The sequence below is a fragment of the Phocoena sinus genome, chromosome 16, assembly GCF_008692025.1.
Source record: "Phocoena sinus isolate mPhoSin1 chromosome 16, mPhoSin1.pri, whole genome shotgun sequence".
NCBI classification, from domain to species: Eukaryota; Metazoa; Chordata; class Mammalia; order Artiodactyla; family Phocoenidae; genus Phocoena; species Phocoena sinus.
This window is the reverse complement of record NC_045778.1, coordinates 32975658-32993178: the sequence shown is the minus strand read 5'-3', so window position 1 is coordinate 32993178 and position 17521 is coordinate 32975658. Positions and strand designations below refer to the sequence as shown.

Here is a 17521-nt window from a genome sequence, read left to right as displayed (position 1 = left end):
AGAGAGATCTATCTAGATAAATAAATAGATAAATAAATTAAAAAGCTCCTATTGCAACAAACATTCTAAAACCAACTTCTGTGTTACTTTGTCCTTGAAACGTCAGTTCCTTGGCTTAAAAATAAAAACACAAACACTTTATTGGTCCCTAAGAGAAAGTACTTGGAAAGCCAAAGGGTATAATCTGCAGATTAGAATTTAAATTCTTAGAAACTCAGTGATTTTGATGGGTTAATTAATTTCTCTGAATCTTAGTTTCCTCAACTATAGAATAACCCCAAGTAAGGGGTGGGTAATAAACGAGGAAGTAGAGATAGTGGCATAGACAATGTCTGCCATACAGTATGTCCTCATTCCATGAAAACATCTCTGTTGGAATTAAAAATATGACTTTAGTATTAAGAGAAAACCCATAACCCTGTGTCTCTGATTACTAACAACAATGTGGTAGATTTTTATACTTTTCTGTCTCATCTTTACAATCCACATTATGAGAGGCTATTTACAATTTGCATGTCCAATTTTTAAAACTAGATAAAAATGAAAGAGTGATGGTAGTACCAAATTAGAAATGAAGATGGTAATAGCTCAAATCATTCCATTTCATGTTAGTTACACAAGAGTGAAATTGCTCTATCATGCTCTCTCAAAATAGCTCTCTCAAGGAAAGGAGGATGGGGGGTGCGCAGCTTGGTACAGCACCATATTGGTCATCTCCCAGCAACAGCATCATATAAAACACTTTCAAAATTAACAAGTAATTCTGCTATTTATCTCCAAAACATAACAGCTTCTGTGCACAGGATGTAAATAAATAGATGCATTTAGGAAAGGCTTACTAACATAGAGGAAAATCATTATTTTTTTTTCTGTATTTCATAGAGGGTAGTGGTAACTCTCTAGTGATGCATGTAATGTTATTAGATGTGATTTAAATTTATCCAAAATGGAGTATGAGGAGGAAGCACAAAGAGCTATGAGCAAGGTAATCTCAGATGCCCTGTACACCCTTGGGTAAAGGCCAATTTAGTCTTGTGGTTACTGTTTCTTGGTTTTTAATCTTCAGATACTCTTGGCGAAACTTTCCACCATTTTTCTTTCAATTCTTCTTATGCTCACTCAAAGTGTACCGCTTGGAAACTTCTAAATAAAAAGGCCACTGGAATACTCACTAAAGGTTATCTCCACATAGATTTTCAGTGAAAATGGCAATACTTTATGGATACTGGAAGAAAGCCACATCAATGTATAAATCGCTGGTGTGGAGGTGCCATCCTCATGCATAAGTAATTAGCCAAATATGACAAATATAGAAATAAACTGCAAAATACTGTGTATATAAAATTAAACTGTACTGAAGGCTGAACGTACTCAGGCTATCAACAGCTTGTGTGAGTAGTAAGAACCCTATTAAGATCCCTCAAATTGGAGAGGGTAGGGGAAGGGCAATGGGGGAGGGGTGGAACCAGAGCACCCATTCTGAACTGAAGCCTCCCAGAGCAGGTAACCCATGGGCTACACAACTTCCAGCTTACACCAACCACAGGTGTAGGTGCCCTCTAGTCAGGGAAGGAGAGCAGTGCTAGGATTTCCTGTTCAGAGAGGTAGGTGTGGGCAGAGTGGAAGCCTCACGGCAGGATTAAAGACCTAAATGTAAGGACGGATATTATAAAACTTAGAGGAAAACATAAGTAGAACACTCTCTGACATAAATCGAAACAGTACCTTTTTTGATTCACCTCCTAGAGTAATGAAAACAAAAATTAACAAATAGGACCTAATTAAACTTAAAAGTTTTTGCACAGCAAAGGAAACCATAAACAAAACAAAAACAGTCCACAGAATGGGAGAAAATATTTGCAAACAAAGCAACCAACAAGGGATTAATCTCCAGAATATACAAACAACTCATGCAGCTACATATCCAAAAAACAAACAACCCAATCACAAAATGGGCAGAAGATCTAAATAGACACTTCTCCAAAGAACACGTACAGATGGCCAAAAAGCACATGAAAAGATGTTCAACATCAGTAATTATCAGAGAAATGCAAATCAAAATCACAATGAGGTATCACCTCACACTTGTCAGAATGGCCATCATCAAAAAATCTACAAACAATAAATGCTGGAGAGGGTGTGGAGAAAAAGGAACCCTCCTACACTACTGATGGAAATGTAAATTGGTGCAACCATTATGGAGAATAGTGTGGAAGTTCCTTAAAAACCTAAATATAGAACTACCATATGATCCAGCAATCCCTCTTCTGGGCATATATCTGGAGAAAAATCATAATTCGAAAAGATACCTGCACCCTAATGTTCACTGCAGCATTATTTACAATAGCCAAGACACAGAAGCAAACTAAATGTCCATCAACACAGGAATGGATAAAGAAGATGTGGTAGGGACTTCCCTGGTGGCACAGTGGTTAAGAATCAGCCTGCCAATGCAGGGGACACGGGTTCGATACCTGGTCCAGGAAGATCCCACATGCCGTGGAGCAGCTAAGCCCGTGCGCCACAACTACTGAGCCTGCACTCTAGAGCCCGTGGGCCACAATTGCTGAGCCTGTCTACCACAACTACTGAATCCCATGCACCTATAGTCTGTGCTCCACAACAAGAGAAGCCACCACAATGAGAAGCCCGTGCACTGAAAGGAAGAGTAGCCCCTGCTCGCCACAACTAGAGAAAGCCCGTGTGCAGCCATGAAGACCCAGTGCAGCCAAAATTTAATTAATTAATTAAAAAAAAAAAGATGTGGTACATATATACAATGGAATATTACTGAGCCATACAAAAGAATGAAATAATGCCATGTACAGCAACATGGATGGACCTGGAGATAATCATATTAAGTGAAGTAAGTCAGAGAAAGACAAATACCATATGATATTACTGATATGTGGAATCTAATAAAAATGATACAAATGAACTTATTTACAAAACAGAAACAGACTCACACATCTTGAAATCAGACTTATGGTCACCAAAGTGGAAACGTGGAGGGAAGTGATAAATTAGGAGATAGGGATTAACATATACACACTGCTATATATAAAATAGATAACTAATAAGGACCTACTGTATAGCACAGAGAACTCTACTCAATATTCTGTAATAACCCATATGGGAAAAGAATCTGAAAAGAATGGAGATATATATATATATATATATATATATATATATATATGACTGATTCACCTTGCTGTACACCTGAAACTAATACAACACTGTAAGTCAACTATATTGCAAGAAAAATTAAAAAAAAAATAACAGAGAACATCACCACAGGACACGCTCACTTACACCGTGGTAAGACTCCCTCACCCACCTGCCTTGGAGACCGCCCTGTTCTGCCAGGGACTGAAGTGGCAGTTGGAAAAATAAAACTAGATAAAACCAGACGGCATTCTCCCTCCTTCATCCCGGCCCACAGTTTTGTAAAGGGACCCATACATAATGTCTCAGCAGATACCTCAAAGTCTAATACAGCAGAGTCTGAAGTGTCACACAGAAAAATAATGATGTTCAAAGGAAGGGGACCAGTAAGAGGAATCATAATGATTATAACTCTATGGGAAAAAGCTACTGTCAACTTTTGAGATTGCCTTTTCATTTTTCACATTTAGACTGCATAACTTACAGGGTTCAAATTCCAGCCCTACCACTTACTTAAAGTGTATCCTTGAGCAAACAGTTTTACTTCTCTTTGTGTCAGTTTCTTCATCATTAAAATGGGGGTTTTTATTGTATACTTCAAAGGGCCATCTGAGGATTATCTGAAAAATGCTTAGAACTGTGCCTGGCATGTAGATGTATCAAAAAGTGCTATTATTATCATTCTTTTAATAAGTATTATTAATATATATGTATTGTAGAAAATTAGAAAAATAGAGAAAAATGTTGACAAGAAAAATTATGTGTAATCTCACCACATTTTGCAATGCATGGCTTACAAATTATTTTTTAAAGGACATATATTAAATGTAAACATACATATTTTCCAAATTCGGGTGACTATATATTCCACATAAAAATTACAAAACAGTGGGAATGCTATGACCTAAAATAATCATTAGTGGTAAACTCTGAGTGATGTGATCATGAGAAATTTTTTCTTTCTTGTAAATATATTAATCTTCCTACTGTTCTAGAAATGGTGTGCATTAACATGTTTAATTGGTAAAAGTTAGGCTAGCAATCAAATATCTAAAAACAGCATAGATCTGATAGAATTGATGGACTTTGTAAGATTCAAAGAGGCATGATCAAAAGCTGATAATTCTGGTACTCTTCTTTCAAGGCCAGAAAAAGGGTATTAAGAATTGCAAATTTTACATATTAATACATTCTACTAACAATGCTTTTATGGCTACTGGAGGGCAGAGTAATGTAGGGGACTTAAGTATTCTGAGTAGATTTCAGTCTGGAAAGACATCCCCTCTCATCAGTAAGGATTAATGGGCCAAGAGCAAGTGGTTATTAGTTTATGCTTTGTGCCCTTAAGAACCTTCTGTTTCTCCACCTAACTTATTAATGGAAATTTCCTACCCAGGACCATGTAGCCCACCTCCATAGAGAATCACTCACACTTCAGTACAAATGATACTTGTAAAGTTGGGCAGTGTGCAGCCTGTGCAACAGTACACAGCCACAGCACCCCATGTGAAAAACTCACTGCCATGCTCCTGCCTAGATAAGCCTTTCCTTCCACTTCATGTGAATTTTTATTGTCCCCCATTTTGATGATAGTTTCTTAAACTGTCTGGTCTTTTACGTGTATTATTTGTACTTGTTTGTACAATTTTTTCTTGCCTCTGTGCAACTGAAGATATTTGAGGTCAGATAATATGTCTCATGCAGCAACACCATGTAGTTTTAAAGGCAATAATAACAGTTAAGATAAAAAATAATGATAATACTAGATAACTTTTATTGAGTTTTCACCATGTGTCAAGCACAAACTACTCTGAACAGATTTTACTTAATCCAACAATAGCTGTCTGCAATAGAGACAATTAATATTTGATTTTATAAAGAAGAAAACCAGGACCCATCAAGGTTAAGCAACTTGTCCCATGTCAAACTATTAGTAAGAGTTGAATGAGTGAATGAAAAAAAAACACTTTAATGTCTTACAGACAGCACATTCTTTGGAGCCTATAATTCAATTTAAATAAATGCAGTTTTCCAGACGATAAGTTTATTGACGGTAGGACCCTTAATTACTACTGTTTGAATCCACAGCATGGTGTACTTTATATGTGCTTAATTACTTAGGGGCTAAGTGAATGAATGAATAAAAAGATTATTTCAGCTGTGCATTTGACCCTACTTTTGAATGGCTTGCAGGGACAGCCTGCTCGGTACTAAGGGCTGTTTTCTTCTTTTAACCAGGGTGCCTGGAGGATTCTTCTACAGATAAAGAAACTGAGGCTCAATTGCACTGTGATTCACCCAAGGCTACACTGCTAAGAGCAAGTGGTCACAGGATTAGAATCAAGATCTTTTAACTCCTGATTCAGAGGACCTTTTCTTATACCCTTCCATCTAGTAGTTGTCACACTGCACACTTTTCCATATACTACATGAAATCGGGAAAGGCAAAAGGGTGGAACATGGGTCTCTTTGGGAAACTCCCCACTGATACCCTTCAAGGAAACCTCTGCAACTGCTTAGCCAACTTCTGCTTGGGCTCCCAGGCCCCACATTGGCTCTTGGAGGCTCTCCCAAGTTTCCCTCTCCCTCACTGTGCCATGCATGGCAAAGCACCACCACTCTGCCCTGGGCTGACTTGTTTGGGCACTGGGTAAGTGATGGCCCAATCTGTTTCCTGGTACACAGGGAAGGAGACCAATAGTGCTCAGACCTGATGAGTTAGTTGTCCCTGCAAACCATTCTGAAGAGGGCTCTGTGAACTGGTTCACTGCCTGGTGCTCCCTCTGTGGCTAGAACCACACGTCACAGCAAATTTACTTTTTGGATCTGCAAAGTGATTATTCCTGAGAAGCTGGGGTACACAAGCCCAGTTTGGAGTGATGGAGAGTCTAAAAACTCCTATCATATTTTTTGCTAGTCTTCATCTGAATCGTATCCTGACAGGCTGCTGGCATCTTACAGGGCACTCTGAGAGCACAGCCTGATTTCTAAGATCCAAAGAAACCAAAGTATGAATGTAAGACAGTACTGTTAAAGTTACCAGGTTAAAACCAAGATGGAGTCACTCATGCTAAGTCTCACATCAGCAAACAAAAACTTAACTAAGTTTCTATGCTTGGCTCTCCCAGAAAAGAAAGGCTTAGCTTAACCAACCAGTGCTTGCCTGCTCAGCACGAGTTACCTGAGTTTCCTTTGCTCCATATAAGTGGTGTAACCTTGCTTTAACCAATAAGCAAACACCCAGTTTAACTTCCTTGTTCTTGGTCACTTTGGTCTTTAAGAATCTCTCATCTTATACAGTTCTTCAGAGCTCCTTTCTATCTGCTAGACTGGATGCTGCCTGATTCATGAATTGCTGAATAAAAGTCTACTAGATCAGTAAACTGTCTGTGGAAATTTTTCTTTTAATGGTTTATATAGACTAGAGATAGAAGTTAGCCTCCATCCTCCCATGCGGAAGAGCAGATGACACTGAGAGTTTAAGCTGTATAAGCCCCGGGCCAAACTTGGGGCTTGCAGACTTATCAGCTCCCTCCAGCCCTGAGGATACTGGGTATTAGATGCTGATGTGGACAGGAAGGCACAGTGAGGACCGGAAATGGTTACCACTGGCTGTGTGTCGGGAAGAGGACCCGCACTGCAGATGGGTGTCTTTTCCACCCTGTACCATTCTTTGATTCTCCTCTTAATCCATTCTCTGGAGCTGCTCTCAGGCTTTCCTTGGCCAAGGATGAGATCAGGATCTTACTGATAACTCAGGTTGGCATGTGCACTGAAGCGGGGCGACCCAGGACAATATCTGCCTGAAACCTTGGCCAGTTCATGGTTCTTCAGTTCCATCTAGCTCTGCCTTAAGGCTAGAGATGGTACCTGACTTGGGTGGGTACTGGAGATAAGAGAAAACAGGAGTCTACAGGTCGATCCTGTATTTGTGAGGAAAATGGATTTGTTCCAAAGCGATTACATTAGAAATCATCAAGAAGATGATGGCGCTTCCTGGAAGTTCACAGTGGCTATCCATGTGTTGGCAGCAGTAGGAAGCAGGGTACAGGGATAAGCTCTTCAGGAATTCTAGATCAGCTGGTCCTGGCTCCTCCACAGAAGGTCACGTCCTCTGGATCTTGATGAAAGTCTGCTCCTCTCACTGTCTTTCTTCTGAAGCCCTGCTTATTCATCCTTGTGATGGCAATGTGGCTTCCGTACCCTGGGTCCACATGAGGTTTTGAGTAATCTGACAGTGCATTATGCTTTTCCGAAAACTGACATCAACAGATTGTATAAGTTTGATTCTTATGTGCATACAAGTCTTCCTGAGTAGAGCTGACTACAGGTTCAGCTTGTGAGTCTTTGGAATAACAGGTCTGAAGACCCAGCCTGGGGCCACAGTGCAAACACTGGTCCTACCAGCCATTGAGTTTCTCACAGTGACATCCTGGCTTTGCTTCCCTAAATGCATGTAACTTGAGGTTATTATTATTATTATAATTATAATAAATTAATTGACAAAGGTACACATTTCTGATCAACTCTGCATCGCCTGGGGGAGAATAAAACAGCAGAGACTTCTACCCACTGTTCCTTAGGATTTCACTAAATAGAACATACAGTCAGAAAATGGGGATAGAAGAAGGGAGAGGAGAGGAGGAAAAGCAGAGGGAGGGTGTTGGAGGGATGCTTATTTCCAGAGCAGAGTCATTCCAAGATACCATGAGCAGCAAATTAAACGATCCTTCAGCAAGAATTCTGACAAGGAAATTTCATTAGGGATTTACATCTCTATGGAAGCTCAAGTTGCTGCATTAAGATATGAAAATGGTGCAAATATTGCTCCTTAGAATAATGTTTGCTGCAGGTCACTGAGTTTCAGCCAATCAAATTTAGAGTGATAAATATATTGAAAATAACTAGAGGAAGGAGGGGCCTAGGAAAGGAAGGAAAGAGCCCTGCAGTCGGGAGCTCAGGTCCCAAAGTCATGTGGATTGGAAGTCAGACTCCAGCATTAACTAGCTGTGGGACCTTGAGCAAGTTGATTTAATATCTCCGAGGCCTAATTTCTTCATCTACAAAATGTGGTCATTTGCCAGTAACTCTGCTGGACTTTGACTGTGAGGGTTTAATGAGATAATCCAAGTAAAGTCCTTTGGCCCAGTGCCTAACACATGTAAACTCTGAACACATATTAGTATGATTACAATGAATGAGCAAGGAAGTAGGCTAACGTTTACCTGGAACTGACCTCCTGTCAATCATGGTGACAGATGCCTATAGGTATTATTATTGGCAGTATACAGATAACAAGCCTGAGGCTCAGGGGCTTAATAAATCTGCCAAGATCACAAAGGAATAAATGTTTCCGCCAGAAACAGGCCCATGCTTATGTGTTTACATGTTTTTCTCCCTCACTAGCCTTGGGGGGCCTTAGAGCTTAAATCCTGTTTGTACACTTCTGTACTGAGAGAATCTGACCAATTATAGATGGCCCTTGGTGGGTGCTCAGAAAATATTTGGGGAAGGAATTAATGATTGCATAAGTAAATAGATGCGTGCATAGATGAATGGGAAATAAATGCTTTTCCCATTTAAACTGTGTCACAGGGACTCACCCATAGGTTTCTCGATGTTTTGTTTTGTTTTGTTTCGTTCAATTTCAAGGTATATGGTCAGGACACACAAGACGGCTGTTTTCTGGACATCCCCTGCTCGACTAGACTAGTGTCTGCTTCACCTACACCCTACTCACCTGACTGACGTTCTTACATACTTGCCCCAGGCTCCAGTTAATGACTGTCCTAGCTTTAGATCAGAACATCTCCACTCTGATAGCTTATCAAAGGGGCAGTGAGAAGCAGGCTGTCCCTCTGCTGGTTTCCCTGGTAACCAATGAGCCGACCTGATGTTAATTCCTCCTATAACTGGTGGCCCTGCCCCCAACCCCAGCAAAGCCCGCACCGTGTTCTGCCCGCCATCTGCCACAGATGGTGAGGTCCTGCTCCAGGACCTTGCTTCAGACATGTAAGCGTCCTCATCCATTAAGCCACTGCTGTCTCTTGCTGACTCTGGGCTCGCTCTTTGGTGTTGAAGCTGGGCAAGCACAGGGCTTGCAGGCCTGTGTCGTGCGGCCCAACACAAGGCATCCTGGCATTTTGATTCACATAATGATATGTCATTTTACAGAAAACAGGATAAAAAGGAAAATTTTTCATATACTTCTATAACCCCAATACTTAAAGTTCCCTTTTAGCATTTTAGTGTTTGTTTTTTTCCACCTTTGGACCAAAGAAAGTTCTTATTGCAATCTTACATGAAAATAATTTTCTAATTTGCTGTTTCACTTAATAGGACTATTTCATACAGCTCTTATTTTAATAATTTACTGGAACGTGATCGATGTGCCATATAATGTTCTACTTAAACATAATCTTGTTTTTCAGAATGTGTCTATTTTTCACCACTGTAAGTATTGTTGAACTAAATATTTTCGTGTATGTGAGACCAAGGTTTTCAGGGTTGGTGACTCTGATCATGGGATCATTTTTCTTTGAGAAGCACACAGTCCTTATAGTGGCCTCATTCTCAGCTTTTGCAGTGATGGACTATCATATTCAACTGAATGGCAAAGGTGTGATTAGACTGTGTAAAGAAAGATTATTTTACCCATTCTGTACCATATGCAAGCCCTGTCCCAGTACCCGTACTGGACAGATATTCCACAGCTATATAGGAAAAGAGAGAGAAAGGAAGGAAGGAAGGGAGGGAGGGAGGGGAAGGGAGGAAGCATAAAGGGATGCAAGAAAATAATAAAGAGAAGAAAAGGAAAGGGGACAGTAAAAGGGAAGGAAAGAGAAAGAAAGAAGGGAAGAAAAAAAAAAAAAAAAACAAAGAGGGAAGCTAAGTATAATACATCAAAGTGAATAAAAAGAGAAAGAAAGAAATCAGCAAACCCACTCTTCTTTGTAAGATTTCTAGTATTCCAAATTATACGTCTCTAGCCACAACCGTACCTTTTAGACATCAGCTTAGCAAGTGGCAAAAATCACAAGATAGGAAAGATTCAACACATTCTAGTAACTGCCCCCTACCTGGGAAACTCCTATAGACCAGAGCCTCACATTTCAGAGAACACAGATCATGGCTAGCTTGGTTGCTGGCTTTTAGGCAACAACCACCTTTCTCTAGGAGAGCTAAATTTGCAAAAAAAAGAGGAGTGAACGCTGTACAGTGGCAGTTTGCCTTGACAAGATAAAACACAAGCAAACTGAATTAAACAAAAATTTCCTTTTTAAAAAATATTGCATTTACCCGAGGAAACATACCTAAAAATTCAAGGGGGAAATGGAAATATGCATTTTGAAAAGGTGTTGAAGGATGGCTAAACATGGTCATTATGCAGCGATGTACATATTCACAGACAGGGCGACCTCTGGCTGCTGTCAATGCATGATAAAGTTTATGCTATGCATGTTTGGTATTCAGAGAACCAAAATATTGCCTTTACGATTTGGAAATGTCTGTCATTATCTTCACTGAACTCAACTTCTGATTCAATAAAAGTCCCCTTTTCCTTAGTGGCAATTCAATTGTAGCAGTCATTGAAAGAGCTGATTATTTACAGATAAAGTAAAAATTTCACATTTGACCAGAATTGGGCATATTCATATAGAACGTTACTTTTTACTCTGTATAGAGACAGAAACTAATGAGTGGCAATATCTTGTAGTGGCAAATTGTCTTCTTTCATGAATGGAAAACCAAATAATTTGTCATTGGTACAGTAATCGCTGATACTCGAAGAGTGTTGCTAAAAATGAGGTTTTCACAGTTGGTTTGAAAACTTCTTATATAATTTTTATGTGTATTTCCTTACTTTAGGAAGGTAAAGGTTAATAGGTTTAATATTTTCACAAATTACCAACCAGTGGGTAAGAAGCAATACGATACTATAGTTCTCATAATACTCTTTTGGATAAAAAATAAGGTCTTTTATGTTTCTATATTCTTGCTTTCATAATGGAGTGATAGTGGGGGAGTCTGAAAGCTAAGGGAGCAGGACTTGCTGCAGTTCCCAGCAGAGGGCTGTGGTAGAGATGAATCTGGAAATCAGACCCCATCCCTGGAGAAGACCTACACCTGGACAGAGACAGTTCTGAACAAACTTTGAATGTGAGTGTCTGTCCCGAGCTCCCACCCTTGGCAGCACTCAGAGACACAAAACTGAGATACAGCCGTGAGTTAGCAACTGTGGCTCAGAGTTTTATATTGTGTTAGCGACAGAAGAAAAACGCTTGACCTACTTGGATCCGATAAGATGGAATCAGTTTTCGGCAGAAATTGATCACAACGGACTCCTTGGTAGCCTTCTTTGCACCTGAGAAAAGGGGTAAACGACAAACATATGCATGTGTTTGTGAATGGTTCAAGATTTCAACAAGCAAAGTAGCCACCAATTATATCACCGTGAGAACAGTACATTCATGCTTTTGTGTGGCTTGGTTCAGTCTGTTTCTAACATTGATAGTAGGTGAATTTTAGTCGTGTCTGTGTAAAAAAACAGCACCACTTTGCTTTTATAGTTTTATAGGTAATATCTAATGAGCAAACTTAGTAACAATTTAAGATGCCCCTCATGGCAGTATGAATAATGGTTACCCTCATAATTCTGCAGGATTCTTTACGCAACACACTGGTCTCTAAAAGACTGCAAATATCCCTTCAGAAAGCATCATATTGCAAGTGTTATTTTCCTAACCAAAAATCATTTTCTAACGTGATTGATCAAATATTATCAGTAGATCTGGGCTGTTTATTTTCCTTGTGTTTTACTAGTTTGTTCATTTGCTAATTTTACCTTTTTTTCTTTTTTTTCACTTAGCAATTCTTCCAGTCAGTGCCACCTAACTGCTGGGTCAGAAATAGCAGCATTTATTTCAGATCTGGCAAGATCTGAAAGGCATCTATCTCTAGGTGCAAGGCCTCTGTGCATTTTCTTTAAACTCACATTTTTCTCTCCTCATTTTTCTCTTTTATATTCAGCAAACAGGTGCAAAGTGCGTACTTTCTGCGAGGCATTGTACAAGGCAACTTTCCTAAGGTGGGTGCAATTTGGAGGCAGGGAATTTGCCTGAAAGCCCCTGCAATGGGGCATATCGCTTCAGCCCTGCCAGTCCACAGTCTTCTCACAGCTCGCTCAATCAAGCAGCCGCAAGGCACAGGGATATTAGCTCGGGGCTTTGTGACAGCCTGGAGGGGTGGGATGGGGAGAGTGGGAGGGAGGGAGACGCAAGAGGGAAGACATATGGGAGCATATGTATATGTATAGCTGATTCACTTTGTTATAAAGCAGAAACTAACACACCATTGTAAAGCAATTATACCCCAATAAAGATGTTTAAAAAGAAAGAAAGAAAGAAAGAAAGAAAAGATTCAACAACAAAAAAAAAAAAAAAAAAAAAAAAAAAAAAAAAAAACCGCTGCTTGGCCGCCTCGGACAGCCTCAGCCCATGAGCTGGCAGTTCAAGGAACAAAATACAGCTGAGGCTCCACACGCCTGCCTCTGAGCAGTCTCTGTAAGCAGGGAGGTGGCATTTAGTATATCTGCTTGAAGCTTAATCTCTCATGCTCAAGTTAAGCAGGAACACATCCATTGTTGCTTGTGGGATGAATCTGTCCTACTTACTGAGGAGGAAATTGTGCTGCTGGCGAAAAAATCAGATTTAAAAAACAATCCTCTGGTTGTTAGAAATCGACAAAATCAACAAAAGAATTCAAAGAGATCATTCTGTCAGAGATGGGAGCCGTGGATTCTTTCTTCAGAATATGCTTTGTAATACAAACACATGGAGGCTAAACAATACACTACTTAATAATGAAGTGATCACTGAAGAAATCAAAGAGGAAATAAAAAAATACCTAGAAACAAATGACAATGGAGACACAACGACCCAAAACCTATGGGATGCAGCAAAAGCAGTTCTAAGGGGGAAGTTTATAGCAATACAAGCCCACCTTAAGAAGCAGGAAACATCTCGAATAAACAACCTAACCTTGCACCTCAAGCAATTAGAGAAAGAAGAACAAAAAAACCCCAAAGCTAGCAGAAGGAAAGAAATCATAAAAATCAGATCAGAAATAAATGAAAAAGAAATGAAGGAAACAATAGCAAAGATCAATAAAACTAAGAGCTGGTTCTTTGAGAAGATAAACAAAATAGATAAACCACTAGCCAGACTCATCAAGAAAAAAAGGGAGAAGACTCAAATCAATAGAATTAGAAATGAAAAAGGAGAAGTAACAACTGACACTGCAGAAATAAAAAAAATCATGAGAGATTACTACAAGCAACTCTATGCCAATAAAATGGACAATCTGGAAGAAATGGACAAATTCTTAGAAATGCACAACCTGCCAAGACTGAATCAGGAAGAAATAGAAAATATGAACAGACCAATCACAAGCACTGAAATTGAAACTGTGATTAAAAACCTTCCAACAAACAAAAGCCCAGGACCAGATGGCTTCACAGGTGAATTCTATCAAACGTTTAGAGAAGAGCTAACACCTATCCTTCTCAAACTCTTCCAAAATATAGCAGAGGGAGGAACACTCCCAAATTCCTTCTACGAAGCCACCATCACCTTGATACCAAAACCAGACAAGGATGTCACAAAGAAAGAAAACTACAGGCCAATATCACTGATGAACATAGATGCAAAAATCCTCAACAAAATACTAGCAAACAGAATCCAACAGCACATTAAAAGGATCATACACCATGATCAAGTGGGGTTTATTCCAGGAATGCAAGGATTCTTCAATATACGCAAATCTATCAATGTGGTAAACTATATTAAAAAATTGAAGGAGAAAAACCATATGATCATCTCAATAGATGCAGAGAAAGCTTTCGACAAAATTCAACACCCATTTATGATAAAAACCCTCCAGAAAGTAGGCATAGAGGGAACTTTCCTAAACATAATAAAAGCCATATATGACAAGCCCACAGCAAACATCATCCTCAATGGTGAAAAACTGAAAGCATTTCCACTAAGATCAGGAACAAGACAAGGTTGCCCACTCTCACCACTCTTATTCAACATAGTTTTGGAAGTTTTAGCCACAGCAATCAGAGAAGAAAAGGAAATAAAAGGAATCCAAATCGGAAAAGAAGAAGTAAAGCTGTCACTGTTTGCAGATGACATGATACTATACATAGAGAATCCTAAAGATGCTACCAGAAAACTACTAGAGCTAATCAATGAATTTGGTAAAGTAGCAGGATACAAAATTAATGCACAGAAATCTCTGGCATTCCTATATACTAATGATGAAAAATCTGAAAGTGAAATCAAGAAAACACTCCCATTTACCATTGCAACAAAAAGAACAAAATATCTAGGAATAAACCTACCTAAGGAGACGAAAGACCTGTATGCAGAAAATTATAAGACACTGATGAAAGAAATTAAAGATGATACAAATAGATGGAGAGATATACCATGTTCTTGGATGGGAAGAATCAACATTGTGAAAATGACTCTACTACCCAAAGCAATCTACAGATTCAATGCAATCCCTATCAAACTACCACTGGCATTTTTCACAGAACTAGAACAAAAAATTTCGCAATTTGTATGGAAACACAAAAGACCCCGAATAGCCAAAGCAATCTTGAGAACGAAAAAAGGAGCTGGAGGAATCAGGCTCCCTGACTTCAGACTATATTACAAAGCAACAGTAATCAAGACAGTATGGTACTGGCACAAAAACAGAAAGATAGATCAGTGGAACAGGATAGAAAGCCCAGAGATAAACCCACGCACATATGGACACCTTATCTTTGATAAAGGTAGCAGGAATGTACAGTGGAGAAAGGACAGCCTCTTCAATAAATGGTGCTGGGAAAACTGGACAGGTACATGTAAAAGTATGAGATTAGATCACTCCCTAACACCATACACAAAAATAAGCTCAAAATGGATTAAAGACCTAAATGTAAGGCCAGAAACTATCAAACTCTTAGAAGAAAACATAGGAAGAACACTCTATGATATAAATCACAGCAAGATCCTTTCTGACCCACCTCCTAGAGTAATGGAAATAAAAACAAAAATAAACAAATGGGACCTAATGAAACTTCAAAGCTTTTGCACAGCAAAGGAAACCATAACCAAGACCAAAAGACAACCCTCAGAATGGGAGAAAACATTTGCAAATGAAGCAACTGACAAAGGATTAATCTCCAAAATTTACAAGCAGCTCATGCAGCTCAATAACAAAAAAACAAACAACCCCATCCAAAAATGGGCAGAAGACCTAAATAGACATTTCTCCAAAGAAGATATACAGAATGCCAACAAACACATGAAAGAATGCTCAACATCATTAATCATTAGAGAAATGCAAATCAAAACTACAATGAGATATCATCTCACACCAGTCAGAATGGCCATCATCAAAAAATCAAGAAACAATAAATGCTGGAGAGGGTGTGGAGAAAAGGGGACACTCTTGCACTGCTGGTGGGAATGTGAATTGGTTCAGCCACTGTGGAGAACAGTATGGAGGTTCCTTAAAAAACTACAAATAGAATTACCATATGACCCAGCAATCCCACTACTTGGCATATACCCTGAGAAAACCAAAATTCAAAGAGAGTCATGTACCAAAATGTTCATTGCAGCTCTATTTACAATAGCCAGGACATGGAAACAACCTAAGCGCCCATCATCGGATGAATGGATAAAGAAGATGTGGCACATATACACAATGGAATATTACTCAGCCTTAAAAAGAAATGAAATTGAGCTATTTGTAATGAGATGGATAGACCTAGAATCTGTCATACAGAGTGAAGTAAGTCAGAAAGAAAAAGACAAATACCGTATGCTAACACATATATATGGAATTTAAGGGGAAAAAATGTCATGAAAAACCTTGGGGTAAGATAGGAATAAAGACGCAGACCTACTGGAGAATGGACTTAAGGATATGGGGAGGGGGAAGGGTGAGTTTTGACAGGGCGAGAGAGAGTCATGGACATATACACACTAACAAACGTAGTAAGGTAGATAGCTGGGGGGAAGCAGCCGCAAGGCACAGGGATATTAGCTCGGTGCTTTGTGACAGCCTGGAAGGGTGGGATGGGGAGAGTGGGAGGGAGGGAGACGCAAGAGGGAAGACATATGGGAACATATGTATATGTATAGCTGATTCACTTTGTTGTAAAGCAGAAACTAACACACCGTTGTAAAGCAATTATACCCCAATAAAGATATTAAAAAAAAAAAAAAAAAAAGAATATGCTTTGTTTTCTGAGTGTAATAAACACTTTATTAGATAAAGTCTATTGCAACTGGAGCAGTCACAGTGAAAGGCACGTAGGTAATTTTTCTACCTTTCATTGTGAGCTGAACTGGAATGCAGGTAATGGGGCAGGTTCTCTTTAGCACCTTTTTAAGCCTGGAACGCTGGAGTGTATTTGGCAATTTTCCCTATAGATTGAGAACAAAGACTTCTGACATATGGACACCCCAAATACCCAACAGGCTATTGAGAGAACTTGCTTAAGCAGACACATTTTTTCAGAACCTTTTTAAAAATTCATTTATTGCACTTGAAATAAAGCAGGCATATCACTGGTTCGATAATGGTACAAAGTCAGAAAATACTTAAGACTGAAGCACATTTGTGATGAAGAAATAAATTCCTGTTCTCTGAAAGCTGCCCTAACATTGTTAGTTGGCCTTTATTCAAATTGAATTTACGACACTGTTAAGGACATAAAGCAAAAGAAAAAAATGTCTAAGATGCACTTCTGTTGAACAGATTGGGTTTGGCAGACCTTCGGACAGTGTGATAAACAGCACATCTTTTGAGAAATATCATTGCATGTTTGTTTTGGTTTTTGTTAGTTGTGGGGGGATTTTGAGACTGTTTTTTAAGATTTTTTGTTTTCTGAGAGATACAGGTATACGAACAAGAGAAGTTCATATAACAGAAAGTTCTTTCTGTTTGTTCATCTTAATAAAGCATGACAGAATTAGTAAAATTTTACAAGTACATGTGTAATCTTTAAGGGTAAATACACGTTTGGAAAAAAAAAAAAAAAGCACAAATCTTGCGTTAACCAGGTTAAATACTCTATTATTTTTCTACTCTGCATTGCTTCAAAGCTCCACTGAATTCATCCACTGCCTGTTCTCTGAATTTATTTATCCCTGAGAAGGCTTGCATCACAGAAATTTTATTAAAAATATCAGTGTTCCCTGGTGGTCTTAACAGGTAAGTTTTGCTTCTACAACTAGATGGCCAAAGAATAGGATTAGAATAGAAAAGACAGCCACGGTTTATAAAGAGT

General features: G+C 39.0%; 1 protein-coding gene across 6 annotated transcripts in view; it reads right to left on the bottom strand.

Moving 5' to 3' along the window:
- Positions 1 to 17521, bottom strand: part of NRG3 (neuregulin 3) — a 1061953-nt gene that overhangs the window by 225955 nt on the left and 818477 nt on the right. For all 6 annotated transcript variants that reach the window (XM_032607268.1, XM_032607267.1, XM_032607269.1 and 3 more), the window contains exon 3: positions 11457 to 11530. In XM_032607268.1, the coding sequence (XP_032463159.1) occupies positions 11457 to 11530 (74 nt within the window). The remainder of the gene's footprint in view (positions 1 to 11456; positions 11531 to 17521) is intronic.